This window comes from Phyllobates terribilis, unplaced genomic scaffold, assembly GCF_046119375.1.
Source record: "Phyllobates terribilis strain yellow unplaced genomic scaffold, ASM4611937v1 Scaffold_4__5_contigs__length_816908805, whole genome shotgun sequence".
Lineage (NCBI taxonomy): Eukaryota > Metazoa > Chordata > Amphibia > Anura > Dendrobatidae > Phyllobates > Phyllobates terribilis.
In genome coordinates, this window is record NW_027362764.1 from 69,211,146 (window position 1) to 69,228,008 (window position 16,863).

The following is a 16,863-nucleotide window of genomic DNA, read 5'->3' on the forward strand; positions in this document are numbered from 1 at the left end:
CAGCACTTTCTTATATGTGGAAATAATAATATATATGGCTATATAGGAGCTTGTCCCCCAATAAAAATGATACCTTTTTTGTCCAGATCTGATGTGCCAGTCATGAGAAATCTCATGTAGAAGACTGGAGGTGCAGTGGGGGCGTGTCAATGCATGTAGGCTGCTTGTAACACTCCCCCTGTGCTCTAACATTCTAATTTGCATATGACTTCAACGCTAGATTTCTCATGACTGGCACATTAGATCTCAATAAAAAAGGTATCATTTTTATTGGGGGACCAGTGCCTAAACAGCCATACCACTACTTTCATATTTAAAAATATGCTGACAGGTTCCCTTTCAGGATATCGTTACTGATGCCTTAAAACTTTATAGAGGATTTTTTTTTAATTTGCTGTTTAAACTTCTACAATGTTATTGTTGCATGTGTTTGAGGGTCTGTGGTGGTTGTGTTACAAATGACTTTATTCTATACATGAAGAATAGATAATTGGTTGAAGGGCCAGACTCCTCTAGGGTCGGCTTATGATCAAAAGGATCCAAAATTGCCATTATCTGTCGAATGAAAATCAGAAGGCCCCCCATACATATTTCACTGTCGACTGAGCCTGCCAATATTGTCAGCTGCCAGATGGGGAAGAAGATATATTCTGTCCAATCAATGAGGACCCCAGCAGCACGGATTAGCAACAGCATTGGGTTACAAGAAAAAGTAGAAAGTTATGAGAATAGATAATTGGTTGAAGGGCCAGACTCCTCTTGTGTCGGCTTATCTTGCCAAGAACAAAAGGATCCAAAATTGCCATTATCTGTCGAATGAAAATCAGGAAGTCACCATACAATTTCACTGTCGGCTGAGCCTGCCAATATTGTCAGCTGCCAGAGGGGGAAGAAAATATACTGCTCAAAAAAAGGGAACACTTAAACAACAGAATATAACTCCAAGTAAATCAAACTTCTGTGAAATCAAACTGTCCACTTAGGAAGCAACACTGATTGACAATCAATTTCACATGCTGTTGTGCAAATGGAATAGACAATAGATGAAAATTATTGGCAATTATCAAGACACCCTCAATAAAGGAGTGGTTTTGCAGGTGGGGACCACAGACCACATCTCAGTACCAATGCTTTCTGGCTGATGTTTTGGTCACTTTTGAATGTTGGTTGTGCTTTCACACTTGTAGTAGCATGAGATGGACTCTGCAACCCACAGAAGTTGCTCAGGTAGTGCAGCTCATCCAGGATGGCACATCAATGCGAGCTGTGGCAAGAAGGTTTGCTGTGTCTGTCAGCGTAGTGTCCAGAGGCTGGAGGCGCTACCAGGAGACAGGCCAGTACACTAGGAGACATGGAGGGGACCGTAAGAGGGCAACAACCCATCAGCAGGACTGCTACCTCCGCCTTTGTGCAAGGAGCAACAGGAGGAGCACTGCCAGAGTCCTGCAAAATGACCTCCAGCTGGCCACAAATGTGCGTGTGTCTGCACAAACGGTTAGAAACTGACTCCATGAGGGTGGTATGAGGGCACGACGTCCACAGATGGGGGTTGTGCTCACAGTCCAACACCGTGCAGGACGCTTGGCATTTGCCACAGAACACCAGGATTGGCAAAGTCGCCACTGGCGCCCTGTGCTCTTCACATATGAAAGCAGGTTCACACTGAGCACATGTGACAGACGTGACAGAGTCTGGAGACGCCGTGGAGAGCGATCTGCTGCCTGCAACATCCTTCAGCATAACTGGTTTGGCAGTGGGTCAGTAATGGTGTGGGGTGGCATTTCTTTGGAGGGCCGCACAGCCCTCCATGTGCTCACCAGAGGTGGCCTGACTGCCACTAGGTACCGAGATGAGATCCTCAGACCCCTTGTGAGACCATAAGCTGGTGCGGTTGGCCCTGGGTTCCTCCTAATGCAGGACAATGCCAGACCTCATGTGGCTGGAGTGTGTCAGCAGTTCCTGCAAGATGAAGGCATTGAAGCTATGGACTGGCCCGCCCGTTCCCCAGACCTGAATCCGATTGAGCACATCTGGGACATCATGTCTCGCTCCATCCACCAACGTCACGTTGCACCACAGACTGTCCAGGAGTTGGCGGATGCTTTAGTCCAGGTCTGGGAGGAGATCCCACAGGAGACCATCCGCAACCTCATCAGGAGCATGCCCACGCGTTGTAGGGAGGTCATACAAGCACGTGGAGGCCACACACAATACTGAGCCTCATTTTGACTTGTTTTAATGACATTACACCAAAGTTGGATCAGCCTGTAGTGTGTTTTTACACTTTAATTTTGGGGGTGACTCCAAATCCAGGCCTCCATTGGTTAATAAATTTGATTTCCATTGATGATTTTTGTGTGATTTTGTTGTCAGCACATTCAACTTTGTACAGAACAAAGTATTCAATGAGAATATTTCATTCATTCAGATCTAGGATGTGTTATTTGAGTGTTCCCTTTATTTTTTTGAGCAGTGTATATTCTGTCCAATGAGTGCCCCAGCTGCATGGATTAGCAACATCATTGGGTTACAAGAAAAAAGTAGAAAGTTATGAGAATAGATAATTGGTTGAAGTGCCAGACTCCTCTAGTGTCGGCTTATCTCGGCAAGAACAAAAGGATCCAAAATTGACATTATCTGTTTAGGGAAAATCAAGAGGCCCCCATACACGGTTACACTGTTGGCTGAGGCTGCCAATATTGTCAGCTGCCAGATGGGGAAGAAGATATATTCTGTCCAATCAATGAGGACCCCAGCTGCACGAATTAGCAACAAAAAAAGGGATACAAAAAAAGCAGAAAGTTCTGAAAAAGTATTTTTATTTATGTAAAAAAAAAATGTAAATTCCTTTAAAACAGCTTTTAACAGCCTTACAGGACGTCTGGTACGCAAATGATTGGATCTTTTGAGCCTGCTGTAGACATTGTTTTTGCTGCTGACCAAAATCTAATCTGAAAAGACAAGTGGATAAATGCGTCACTGAACTGTTCTTGTATACAGCAGGTTGTCTTGTTGATTGTACACAAGTAACTTTTGTTTTATTTCCTTTTTCTTTATTGGCAGCGGAAGTTCAGAGTGAAATTGAGCGGATCTTTGAATTAGCCAGAACGTTGCAGCTCGTAGTCCTAGATGCCGACACCATAAACCATCCAACGCAACTTGGCAAAACCTCCCTAGCCCCCATTATAGTTTATGTCAAGATTTCTTCTCCGAAGGTAAGCCTGTGACAGATATACATTTAAGTGGGCTATTATCATAAACTGGGTAACATAAATCATAGGGCCACATTGCAAAACCTCAATATTCCCCACACCTTCATTGAAAACTACAAAAATTGCATTACATATTTTTATATCTTTATAGTAGTCAAAACTCTAATTTTCATCTATAGAACTGCAGATACCTTTCAATTCACACATAAAATGAAATGCTAGAACTTTGGCTGCATGAAGCCACCACTAGGGGGAGCTCACTACACATGGTTTGAATTGGCTACTACCGATCTCAATAGTACTCGTAAGACATCCATCCAATGAGATCCTCATAGTGTAGACAGTAAAAAAAAATGAGGTACACAACTGCTGACAGTAAATATAGAACACATTAGTTCCGAAAAAGTTTTTAACGTGATTGGATGATATAGAAAAGTCTACATATTGTTGTCACAGTTAAAGGGATGTTTCCAACTCAGACTTCTGTGTCAGATAGATGAGGGTGCCACCTCCGAAACAAACACTTATGTTGAGACTGGGTACCCCATTTCACTTTGGAGTACCAAAATGTTAAAAGGGTATCCTAAAGTCAAGTTTGAAAGTTCATGATCGCTGAAGGTCTGACCACTGGAACCCCCTCCGATTCTGAGAACCAGGGATCTGAAGAGCCTATGAATGGAGCAGTGGTCGATCATGATCCATTCTTACGAGAGTGCCGAAGACCAGCCAAGCGCAACACTCAGCAATATCCGAATGAATGGAGAGGCAGTGCGAATGATCAACCTCCGCTTCATTCAGAGACCCGGTTCTCGGAATCAGAGGGTGCCAATCGGTCGGACCCCCAGCAATCGGGAAGCTGTCTTTTCAAACTTTATTATACCCCTTTAAGCATGCTTATATGGCTTTTTTCTTAATTCCTATAAAAATAATTCCCTTAGAAATGTAGGAAGAGAGCCTTGCATGGGGGTGCTGGTTCCAGAATTGGGACCCCTATCGAACAGACCTTTATTACGTATCCTGTGGACATGCCATAATAACTGAGAAGGAAATACCCATTTATCTGTAGAAGTTTTCAATTTTAAAAGAAAAGTGAACGACTAGATACCCAAGTTATAGAATAGAATGACAATTTTGTGAATACCGCTGGATTTATTTTTTAATTTTGCCTAACATTTGGTCGAGTATTTTTTAGATATATTTGTTTCATTGGTTCCTAATGTTTTTTTTCTATCTTCTTTTCCAGGTTTTACAGAGGTTGATAAAATCAAGAGGAAAATCTCAGGCTAAACATCTAAATGTCCAAATGGTGGCAGCTGACAAACTAGCGCAGTGTCCTCCAGTAAGTTCTCCATTTTATTTGATCTCCCCTTCCTTTCCTTCTCTTTTGTTTTTTTAGATCATTGGAGCTTGAGAACGAAAAAATGGAGAGAACCAGAACCTTAAAAGGGTTGTTTCATAATTGCAGTGCAGGAGCGCACCGCTCCCCTGCCTCCCTGCTTGTTGGGTAGCGGTGTGCTCCTGATTGATTGACAGTTTGGACCACCAGTTTCAAAGCATCGCCGGCCTGAATGGAGTAGGAGCCCGCTTCTGTTTGATAACACCCAGCTGTCAATTTATTTTTACACTTCTAGGAGGAATAACAGAGGAACAGCACATTGTATAGTTATAGAATTATAAGGAAAAAATTTTCCATTATGACGAACACTAGCCTTTACCAAAGCAGAGGCTGCGTTCACCCGTTGCGACCCCATTGGGATTTTTTTCCCACGAGCACTGTTGACCTGAAACTTTTTTTGCTAAAATTGCAGAAAACCTCATCAAAACAAAACAAAAACCACAACTTGTGAACACAGCCTAAAAGCTGTAAGATCAGCCTATGTGTGGACAGCTTTACTAACGTGTAAATGTTTTTCCCTGGCAAACAAAAGAAATTACGATTGAAAATTTAATGGTATGAATTGGATAACTAGCATAAAATATCTCACCATGCAAATGGGGTCTTCAAGTTCCCTGCTCTGAGATCCGTCAACAAAAAGCAATTTATAGACCAGATTAATTTAGCAATGGGGATTTTACCTTGTAATTGTCCTTATGTCTGGGCCTCGTCCCCTGTGAGTTGAGGTCTGGGTTCAGTCTCATGAATATCTAAGCTGGTAACAAGCCGTGTACAGGCGGCAGCTCCTCATGTCCTGGGAGAGCCGCCAGTATGATAGAGGATAATATAGTAAACCAATATGAATCATTTACACCGGAGGTCACCTGGTACAAAGGCAATTTTTTTTACGTCTTATTTACATACAGTTTACAGTTATGGCCAAAAGTGTTGGCACCCTTGAAATTGTTCCAGAAATTAAATATTTCTCCCAGAAAATTATTGCAATTACATATGTAAGAAGAGAAGAAGAGGCAAATTGGACATAATTTCACACAAAACCCTAAAAATGGGCTGGACAAAATTGTTGGCACCCCCAACTTAATATTTGGCTGCACAGCCTTTGGAATAAATAACTGCAATCAACCGCTTCCTATAACCATCAACAAGCTTCTTACACCCCTCAACTGGAATTTTGGACCACTCTTCTTTTGCAAACTGCTCCAGGTCTCTCATATGTGAAGGCGCCTTCTCCCAACTGCAATTTTAAGATCTCTCCACAGGATTTAGATTTGGACTCATTGCTGTCACTTCAGAACTCTCCAGCACTTTGTTTCCATCCATTTCTGGGGGCTTCTTGACGTATGTTTGAGGTCATTGTCCTGCTGGAAGACCATGACCTAGGATACAAACCCAGCTTTTTGACACTGAGCACTACATTGCGGTCCAAAATCCTTAGGTAATCTTCAGATTTCATGATGCCTTGTACACAGTCAAGACACCCAGTGGCAGAAGCAGCGAAACAACCCAAAAATATCTTTAAATCTCCACCATATTTGACTGTAGGTACTGTGTTCTTTTCTTTGTAGGCCTCATTCCATTTTCAGTAAACGTTAGAATGATGTGCTTCACCAAAAAGCTGTATCTTAGTCTCATCTGTCCACAAAACGCTTTCCCAGAAGGATTTTGGCTTACCCACTTAAATTTTGGCAAACCGCAGTCTAGCTTTTTTATGTCTGGGTCAGCAGTGAGGTCCTCCTTTGTCTCTATAGCGTTTCATTCAAATGTCGACGTAAAGATCGCACTGACACTGATGCACCCTGAGCCTGCAGGACAGCTTGAATTTCTTTGGAACTTGATTGGGGCTTGTTATCCACCTTCCGAACTATCCTGCTTTGCAACCTTTCATCAATTTTTCTCTGCCGTCCACGTCCAGGGAGATTAGCTACAGTGCCATGGGTTGTAAACTTCTCGATTATGTTGCGCACTGTGGACAAAGGAACATCAGGATCTATGGAGATGGACTTGTCACAATGCAAATATTGAGTCAACTTTTCCCTTTTTTATCTGGTTTCAGATGTTATTTTTATATTGCCCACACCTGTTACTTGCCACAGGTGAGTTTTAATGAGCATCATATGTTTGAAACAAAGTTGTTTACCCACAGTTTTGGAAAGGTGCCAAAAATTTTGTCCTCTCATTTTTGGGGTTTTGTGTGAAATTATGTTAAGGAAATAAACATGTGTATAACAAAATGTGTAATTGCAATAATTTTCTGGGAGAAATACTTAATTTTTGGAGCAATTTTAAGGATAACACTTTCAGGCATGACTGTATCTGATGGGGTCACCCGAGGGAAAACATCAAGTCCTGCTCGGATATTGTTATTTAGGAATTACAGAAGATTGGTAGGTAATAATATATATTAAAATAATATAATTCAAAAAGAAAATTCAGGACAATGAGAATGAGTTCCTAGGCTAAAGGCCCTCATACATATTAGACTAGACTAATGTCGGCTGAACCCGCCGATATTGACACGTTTGGCTGACAATCTAATGTGTATGGAAAGCATCGACCGACTTATGGTCAGATGAGATGTCGATTGGGCATGTCTGAGTTCCAATTGCCGATCACATTGTTCTCCCGGAGATAAGCCACCACCCAATGTGTTAGTCGGCGACTTTCTCATGGAGAACAAAGGAGTGCTCGGCCAAATGGACGCTCCTGTGTTTGGGAGAGTCGGCCGAGATGACTGTTGGCCGATCGATCAACCGAAGCATCGTACGGCCAACAGCCATGTCATCGAATGTGAATAGCTGGCTAAAGGGTGATGTTTTGGAGAAAGCGTTAGAACTGCAGTCATTCTTGTTAGGCCACGGCCCCACTATCAGTATTTGGTCAGTATTCGGTCAGTATTTTTTCTCAGGAGTAGAAGCAAAAACCAGGAGTGGGTGATAAATGCAGAATTGGTGACTTGTTTCTATTATCCATTTTCTCTGATTGTTCCTCACCTGGTTTTGTCTCCCACTCCTGAGAAAAAATACTGACCGAATACTGACCAAATACTGATAGTGGGGCCATGGCCTTAGGCAAGAGAAAGCACCCAACTTACCTAGTAAAATCCAAAGCAATATCATGTCCTGATATTCACGTTGCTGGACTTTGAGGATAAAGTCTCACCTAGTGGTTGCCACAGTGGTTTACACTTAGGGCCTGATTTCATTATTGAATTTGTGTCTTTTTTGTCTAATTTTTCATGTTTTATGCCTGTTTTTGATTTTTTCTTCTTTAAATTTGCTCTTTTTAAAAGTCTGTTTTCTATGTGGTCGCTTGTTTTTATGTTTTATGTTCGCCATTGTCGTCATGTTTTTTTTTTGTTTTCCAGACGTTTGCAGTTGCTTCATCAATTGCAATTTTTTTTTTTAAGTTGCTAAATTTTTGCACAAATGTACTCCAATCCCACCTCTGGAGTGATTTTCTGCTCAAGTTTTTTGAACTTTTAGCTGAACCTTCGGCTTGATAGAAAAAATCTCAACATAGGTTAAGGACAAAAATGAACAGCATGTTTGGTTTCATGCAAAATGCGTGAGCCTCGTCTGCCGTTTTGAAAAATTTGCCACAAAAACCATTTACGATTGCCACAAGACAAAAAAAATAAAAGTGACATAAAATAAAATTAGAATAATTTATTACAGTCCCTTTTGACGGAGCAGGCATTGGGCCATTTCACAGCAAGACAATGGTCATGTTAAATAAGACCCTACCTTTATTGACACTCGGTGCGCGCTGTATTGACACAACAACGTTCCAGAGATTCCTTCAGTTAGTCTGAGTTCTGACACCCAATTGCCAAAAAATCTGCAGCAAAATCTACAGATACATCATGCCCTGGGGATTCTCTGCAATAAAAAAATGGTCTTCACCTGTTGAGCCCCAAAATTTTGCAGTAGGCCAATTTGATGCTAGGTTTGAAACCAATCACTGAAAGGGGAACCTAAAAGTGGTTGTCCTTTTATAGCTTACTGATCAATGAGGATTTGACCACTGAGAGCAGCTCCTATCGACAGAGGCAGAAATTTTTCTCTGATGGAGCAAATTTTTATCTCCTATGGTGCTAACTTTGGTACCAATCATTGGAAGGGACAACTAAAAGGGATTGTTCGATCATAATTTACTGATCAGTTGGGGGTCTGATCGCTGGGACGAACATTGAACAACAGAGCCGGAAATTTTTATTTGCGATGGGGAACTTTTGTCCACATTGCAAAATGGATCGGAGGGACGGATGCCCACCTGTCGCTCCATTCATTCTGTATGAGTGCACGGCAGACCCATAGGGAATGAATGGAGCAATGGTCGGCCATGCGCACTGCTGCGCCATTCTAACAGGGATAAAAGTTCCCTATTCTGCTGATCAGGGTTGATCCTAGTGGTCGGACACCCTCCAATTGATATGTTTTCACCTATCCTCCGGACAACTTGTTTTCAATTTCTAATTTTGGATTATATTAGGAATGGACATTAGACACTCAGAGTAATTTACTTTGGTGGACACCTATACACCAGTGCAACATCTGACCACGGTGGACCTTCAGCAATAGTTATGGAGTTCAGATTGTACATGTAATTCATACCATTTCCTTAAGTCTCCTCTCTTCGTTTTTTAGGAAATGTTTGATGTTATTTTGGATGAAAACCAACTTGAAGATGCTTGTGAACATCTAGCAGACTATCTAGAGGCCTACTGGAAAGCCACCCACCCCCCTAGCAGCAATCCACCAAATGCACTCATATCTCGGACATTAACTACAGCAACGATTCCTGCAGCACCTTCCTCGGCCACGAATGCACAGGTAATCTGAGAAAGGCATGATGTGAATCGGTGTAGTCTAAGACTTCATCTATAACGTGTCTGGTCATCATAATATAAATGTCGGCCAAACCCTCCAAGTTTGGCAGAACTAACTATTTAATGTGTATGAGGTGCCATGCTAGAAAGTCACTGCATATGTCAGGGAAAAAAAAGGATTGGGAATATTGATTTTTTACACTCCCGATCCTTTAGTCATCATAGTTGTAGCTTAAGAGGTGAGGAGATACTGGCTCTCATTGAAGATACAAAACTTAGTATGGAGACTTTTTTCAAGGCAATTCTCCACGACTCAAAATACATCACTGTTGTTTTTTTGACAGAGATGAGTTATAGTTTTATGGGTACCATTTTTTTGTACATATAATTTACTGGCTAAATTAAAAAAAAATAATTCTGAAACCTATTAACTATGTCTCTAAATTGGCTGACCTGGTTGAATTTGTTAGGTAACTTTGACAGCTGTAGGCCTATCAGCACATTTCAAAGGGAGTTGATATATTGATATATTGTGACAGAGGGAGCTTTCTCCCTCTGTCAAACACCTTTAGATCCAAAATTCTCAATTGACCATAGCGTCTAAGGGGTTAAACTGAGAGTATGGGAGTTATATCCAATCACAGTTGAGGCTGGAGCCTGACATTAAGGGATAATATATCTATAATACATTATGCAATGGAGCTTATAAATATGGATGTATATGGAGGCAAGTTATGGACCCATAGAATTCTTTAGGTTCCATATTAAGAAATTTGTTCAACAAGAAGCCATGATATAGCCGTGTGTTAGGGCTTATGTATCTAGGTCCCTTATTTCCTACTAAAAGGTTTTGAGATATGAACTGGAAATACTTCCAATATTCAAGATATTTCTAAGCTATGTTGTATTTTTGATTCTTTTTTTAGGGCTCCCAGGCAGAACAGAAAAATGATCCTCCACCGCCTGAAAGAACCGGATCCGTGGAAGAGGAAGCTCCTCCCGAAGAGAAAGTGACGAGAAAGTCTCAACATCGATCTTCCTCCTCCGCGCAGCACCACAATCATCGAAGTGGAGTAAGCAGAGGCCTATCCAGACAGGACACATTTGATAACGAGACACAGGAAACCAGAGACTCCGTTTACTTAGAGCCAAAGGATGATTTCTCTTCCGAGCATGCTGATCCTCAGGAATCCCACCGGGATCACAATCATAGAGACGAATCGCACGGAGGTGGTAGCGAACATAGACACAAAGAGTCTCGACATCGGACAAATGAGCAGGACAAAGAGCAGGACCACAACGAATGCAACAAACCCCGCAGTCGCCACAAATCGAGAGAACGACACGGCGAAAGGGACGGAGAGGTTTCCAGGAAACGCAACGATAACGAGTGGAACCGGGAAGTTTACATCCGTCAGTAACTTTCGACACCTTTCTATGTGTTGACTGTTTTTTTTTTTTTCAATCTTGTATAAAACCCCTTACAAATTGTTTTGAACCCAATGTTGTAAAACATCTAGCGCCCCTTCCGTATTTTCTATATTTTTCTTCTTTTTTTCGACTCTTTTTGTCTTTTTTTTCTTTTCTTTTCGGTTTTTGCCGATCCGGTTCTAGCCTAGGATAATTCTTTTCACTTTGACTTTCCATGGTTCCTTGAGAAATCTGTTACCAAACCATGTGTTTAGCCGTTTTCTGTGACAACCACTTGAATGCTGTACGTTGCCATCAAGATATTGTTGCTGTTCTAAAGCAAGTGATGATGTTTTGTAACCTCCTATTTTTTAGAAGAAACCTATTTCTGGCATCGAAAAATGGTGATTTCACGTTCTTTTTTTTCCTTCCGTATGTGTTCCACTTTTGCACTGTTAGATCTCTATATTAATAATCTGTTGTGGCTGCAGAAGTGATATCAGACTTGTGAAGAGACTACTAAAACTTTGCATTTATTTTTGTATTTTTGGAATGCACCCACCTACTTTGAATGTTGATTTCCAAGCCACTATTTATTTTATTTTTTATGCCATTGTTTTTTTTGTTTGTTTTCGGCCTCCCGTCGTCTTTGTTTGAGAGCAGAGTTAAATATTGCCTTATACTCACGATGTTTCAGATGAATTTTCTATGTGATGTTTCTTCTATGTTGGGTATGTTTTTTGTTGTTTTCTTAGCCCTGCATGGTTAATCGTTCGATTGTACGGCGTTGTACGTTTTTACATCATGCTTCAATAGTCAGTGACTGGAATTAGCATGGAGAAATAATGGTATAGGACTCTTTCAATTGATCAATAGGTAGTAAAAAAAAAAACTGTATGTGAATCGGCTACTTTACTGGAGATCAACGGAAACAGAAAAGTGGTTGATTTATCGATAGTTAGGTCATCTTTTTAATATTATCTGTACGTAATTTATTTTCTTGCAGAACCACTGATATAAAGGGGAAATTTCAAAGGTTAAAGGGAATCTGTCAGTAAGATCAACCCGCCTGAAGAGATTTAAAAAGTAAATTATTCGACACCTTTATATCTTTTAACTGTTGCCGCATTCTTAAGAAATTAGCTTTTAATTAATGTAAATGAGGCATTAAGTGCTCTGTGCATGACAAGAGCACTTCCCAAGCCTCGACATTACGAGGTTGTTTTCTGACCCAGCACTAACCTCTTTAGCTTGATTGACAGCTCACTGTCCGATTTCATTGCATGGTGCCTAACGTCACACAGTGAGTTAACAATCAAGATAAAGAGGCTGGTACTGGCCGAGGAAACAAGCTGTGGAGGCAGAAGCTCTGGAAGTACTATGTCACGCCCAGAGCACTTAGCATTTTAATTTATATACAAATTAGACATTAAGTGCTCTGGACGTGATGTAGCACTTCCCACGCCTCTGTCTCCTGAATTTATTTACCCAACCAGCACCTTTATTTTGATTGATAGCTCACTATCTGTGTGACGTCAGGTGCCAGGCATGGAAATCAGATAGTGAGGTAACAATCGTGAAAAAGAGGCTGGTGCTGTGCAGAGAAAAAACCATGGTAGGCAAAGGCTCAGGAAGTGCTCTGTCACGCCCAGAGCACTTAACGCTTCATTTATATGAATTCAAATGATAATTACTCAGGAATGCAGCAACAGATAAAAGATATGCTTATATATGAGGTTTGAGGAGCAGGATTGATCTCACTGACTGCTGGCATAAAAATGGGCTGATCTCAGAGTCTTTTTCGTATTCCTCTCTCTCTATGTGACTAAATAAAAATGTTTAATGGCTCTTCCAGATTAGAAAATATAAGTTTAACTTTTCATCTAGAAATAGCGCCACTTTTTCTATGGGCCGTGTCTGGTATTACAGCCCGGCCTTATTCACATGAATAGATAAGACCTGATATACTAGACACTGCCCATAAAAAGGTGCTGATTTTGGCCAAAAATACTTTTATTATTTATTTTTAATTTAGGACGACACTTCTAACATTTTTGCAGGTGTAACTGAAAAATATCATTTTTGCTGCCACTCTAGACGTAAAAATCCCAAATGACTAATCTGTAAATAACGCACACAAATCACCAGATTTTGGGGTCAGGCTTGAACTTCTTCACCTTTTCGTAAGTGACGGGAGATGTGGAATATACCAAAAATAGCTCCTGGCATACAATGGAGGAAGGCAATTTGTAATCAGAGGGAGTGTAACCATATCGGGTGCAGACATTGGAGATACACCCAGGGCTCAACAGCAACTCAGCCACATCAGTGAAAACCAGTACTACAAGAGATACGGGATAATTTTTGGGGAACCAGTACTACAAGGGATATGGGATAATTTTTGGGGAACCAGTACTACAAGGGATATGGGATAATTTTTGGGGAACCAGTACTACAAGGGATATGGGATAATTTTTGGGGAACCAGTACTACAAGGGATATGGGATAATTTTTGGGCCCTGCAATAGATTTTAGTAAGGGGCTGTAGAGATCAAGTTATGACTTGTGTCATTAGAACAAGGATGATCAAGTTACGCCTCTGAGCCGCCCCACAAGGATAATCTTCAGTACTGGGATCCTATGCCATAAAAGTACTTTGGCTAAAATAATAGGGGACTGCATTGTAAGAAGTTTTGTAATGTGGTAAAGGAGTTTCCTGAGCTCCAACAAGCTTCAACCTACTCCAAATGGCTACCACCAACAGTATATGACTTTTAGTGGGTTTTTCGCCATTATCCAAGTTGCTTTCTCTAGGTGTCCATGTGTGCAATATTATGAGTACGATTTTATAAAGGAAACTGTTAAATAATCACACGCACTGTATGAAAAGAACCTTGCTGAAGTCAAGGAGGCGGAGCAGCTCCTCAGAAGAGTCAAGATAGCTATGTCCTAATCCCGCCCCCTATGGCTTGATTGACAATAATGTCGACAGGATGCATCATCTCAAGCCTGACCAAAATCCTGCTTTGACAAGCTAGAAGTTTTTTGCCTTCCTCTGGATTAACACATAAGAGTATAAGTTAAACTTGAATCTTTTTTTCAGCCCTAAAACCAATACGCGGATCTCAGACAAGCATGAGGCAATATGTCAGTTGGATCAACCCTCCTAAGCGGTCTATATGGGAATGTAATTGAATAAAGTGATACCTTGATATCTGTGATCTGATGTCTTAGTAAAGAGAAATCCACATTTTTCTTAATATGTAAATGAGCTGTTAAGACCTATGGGCCGGACATAGATCTCCCAGAGAATCTGCCTCCAGAGCTTATTTTAAGGGTGCGTTACCAGTGTGAGACATGTAGATGAGGAGAGCAAACTATCAGTCATTACATGTCTCACACTGATAATGCCCTTTTTATTTAAAATAAGCTCAGGAGGCAGATTCTCTGGGAGATCTATGTCCGGCCCATAGATCTTAACAGCTCATTTACATATTAAGAAAAACATGGTAACATAGTAACATAGTTTGTAAAGCCGAATAAAGACTTGCGTCCATCAAGTTCGACCTGTTAGTTCTGTAATTGCTAAAGTTGATCCAGAGGAGGGCAAAAACCCCAAATGATTATGCAATCTTCACCTGAGGAAAAATTCCCTCCCGACTCTGAAACCAGCAGTCAGAATAAATCCCTGTATCAACCTACTATTTTATTTTATTTTTAAGTATATGCTGAAATCTGCCTGGTATCTAGAAAAGCATCCAGTCCCCGCTTGAACTGGTGTAGTGAATCCGACATTACCGTCTCCTCACTCAGTGAATTCCATATTCTCACTGCTCTTACCGTAAAGAACCCCTTCCTATGCTGGTGCTGAAACCTTTTCTCTTCCAGTCTTAGTGAGTGCCCTCTTGTTACCGTAATATCCCTCCTTTTGAACAAATCCCGGGCAAGGTCTCTATACTGTCCCCTAACATATTTGTACACATTTATTATGTCCCCCCTCAACCTTCTCTTTTCCAGGCTGAATAGTCCTAGTTTTGCCAACCTCTCTGGGTATTGCAGTCCCTCCATTCCCTTTATTAATTTTGTTGCCCTCCTTTGTACCTTTTCAAGCTCATTTATATCCTTTCTATATATTGGGGCCCATAACTGAGCACAGTATTCCAAGTGTGGTCTGACCAGTGCTTTGTACAGTGGAAGAACAATGTTCTCATCCTTTGCAGCTATACCTCTTCTGATACATCCCATTACCCTGTTTGCCCTTACAGCAGCCGCCTGACTTTGGGCACTCCAATTTAGTTTGCTATCAATTAAGATGCCCAAGTCCTTCTCCATCTCTGAATTCCCCAATGATTTCCCATTCAGTGAGTACTGGTGACTTCCATTTTTCCTTCCCATATGTATGACCTTACATTTCTCCTCGTTAAACCTCATTTGCCATTTAATGCTCCACCTACCCAGCTTATCCAAATCCCTCTGTAGGTCTTCACTATCCTCTTTTGTATTAATTGTTTTACATAACTTTGTGTCATCTGCAAATATTGATATTTTACTATTTATCCCGTTGACTATGTCGTTAATAAAGATATTAAATAACATTGGGCCTAGTACAGACCCCTGTGGTACCCCACTAGTGACGCTTACCCAATCTGAGTATATTCCATTTATAACCACCCTCTGCCTTCTATCCTTTAGCCAGTTAGCTACCCACTTGCAGACATTTTCCCCCAGCCCCATCATTCTCATTTTGTATACCAACCTATTATGTGGCACGCTATCGAACTCTTTTGAGAAGTCGAGATACACGACATCCACTGGTTCCCCCTGATCTACTCGAGAGCTAACCTCCTCGTAGAAGTCAATCAGGTTTGTTTGGCAGGAGCGATTCCTCGTGAATCCATGTTGGTTCGGGATTAAAAGATTATTAGCATCAAGATGCTCCGTAATTGCCTCTTTAATGAAGCTTTCAAAAATTTTGCCCACAACGGACGTCAGACTCACCGGCCGATAGTTTCCGGCGTCACTTTTCGCTCCCTTTTTGAATATTGGCACTACATTCGCCTGTCGCCAATCAAGTGGCACAGACCCAGTCTCAACAGAGTCCTTAAATATAAGATATAACGGTCTGTCTATCACATTACTTAGTTCCCTTAGTACCCGTGGGTGTATGCCATCAGGTCCTGGATTTCCCTGGAATAAGACATCAGATCACAGATATCAAGGTGTCATTTTATTCAGCTTTCTATGAGCTACATGCCCATATAGACGGCTTAGGAGGGACGATCCTACTGACAGATGCCCTTTAAGAATTTCTTTCAAGCTGTGTTAAGACCGTTTGGGACATGGCCACCTTGACTCTTCGCAGGGCCACTTCTTTGACACCAGTAAGACAAGTTTGACAGTAATATGGCACTCTAGCAGACCATTGCTGCCCACAGTGAGTAAGTAAGATGTGTCAAGGGACCACAGGTCCATGGGAGCGTGCAGATATTAACTGCAAGTATATTACAGATTGCTACTTGTAGTCATTCAGAGGGCGTTGGGTTTTATTATTAGGGATCAGAATAGGGATTTGTAATTTAGCTTTTGGGGTATTTAGACTAAATTTGGGTTGCCTAGGGATGTCTGTACATAATAAAAACAGTGCATTGAATTCAGAAGGTACCATGTAATGCTTGATATTCCCTGCGGGGGCACTGTAGGCAATTCAAATTCTCTTACTGTTAGGTTGTCTTACAGATTACAGTGCTTTACTGGAACCCCCCAGCAGCAAGTCACATTGTGATTACCAAATTTGCAGGTTAATCTTGCAAAGCACAGAACCCCTATAATAATATACAGATATACAGCCGGGAAATCATAGGGAATGCGATACGCTCATTACTTCCCTGCAGACCATCTCTATCTCATTTGCAGACTATAGGTGGCTTCTGTTAATAGTGTGTAGTTATATGCAACCAAAGATGCTTCAGATTATGAAACCTTCACTCCCTGGATGTCTTGTGGCAGGCATGCTGGGA

The 16,863-nt window shown here is 41.2% G+C and overlaps 1 protein-coding gene across 6 annotated transcripts in view; it reads left to right on the plus strand.

The window, feature by feature from the left end:
- Positions 1-15,308, plus strand: part of CACNB2 (calcium voltage-gated channel auxiliary subunit beta 2) — a 433,018-nt gene extending 417,710 nt beyond the window's left edge. For 5 of the 6 annotated variants that reach the window (XM_073677469.1, XM_073677471.1, XM_073677472.1 and 2 more), the window contains 4 exons: positions 3,064-3,215; positions 4,456-4,551; positions 9,255-9,440; positions 10,363-15,308. In XM_073677469.1, the coding sequence (XP_073533570.1) occupies positions 3,064-3,215; positions 4,456-4,551; positions 9,255-9,440; positions 10,363-10,857 (929 nt within the window). In that variant the 3' untranslated portion in view covers positions 10,858-15,308. The remainder of the gene's footprint in view (positions 1-3,063; positions 3,216-4,455; positions 4,552-9,254; positions 9,441-10,362) is intronic. The other variant, XM_073677470.1, reaches the window with a different exon arrangement.
- Positions 15,309-16,863: the final 1,555 nt, after the last annotated feature.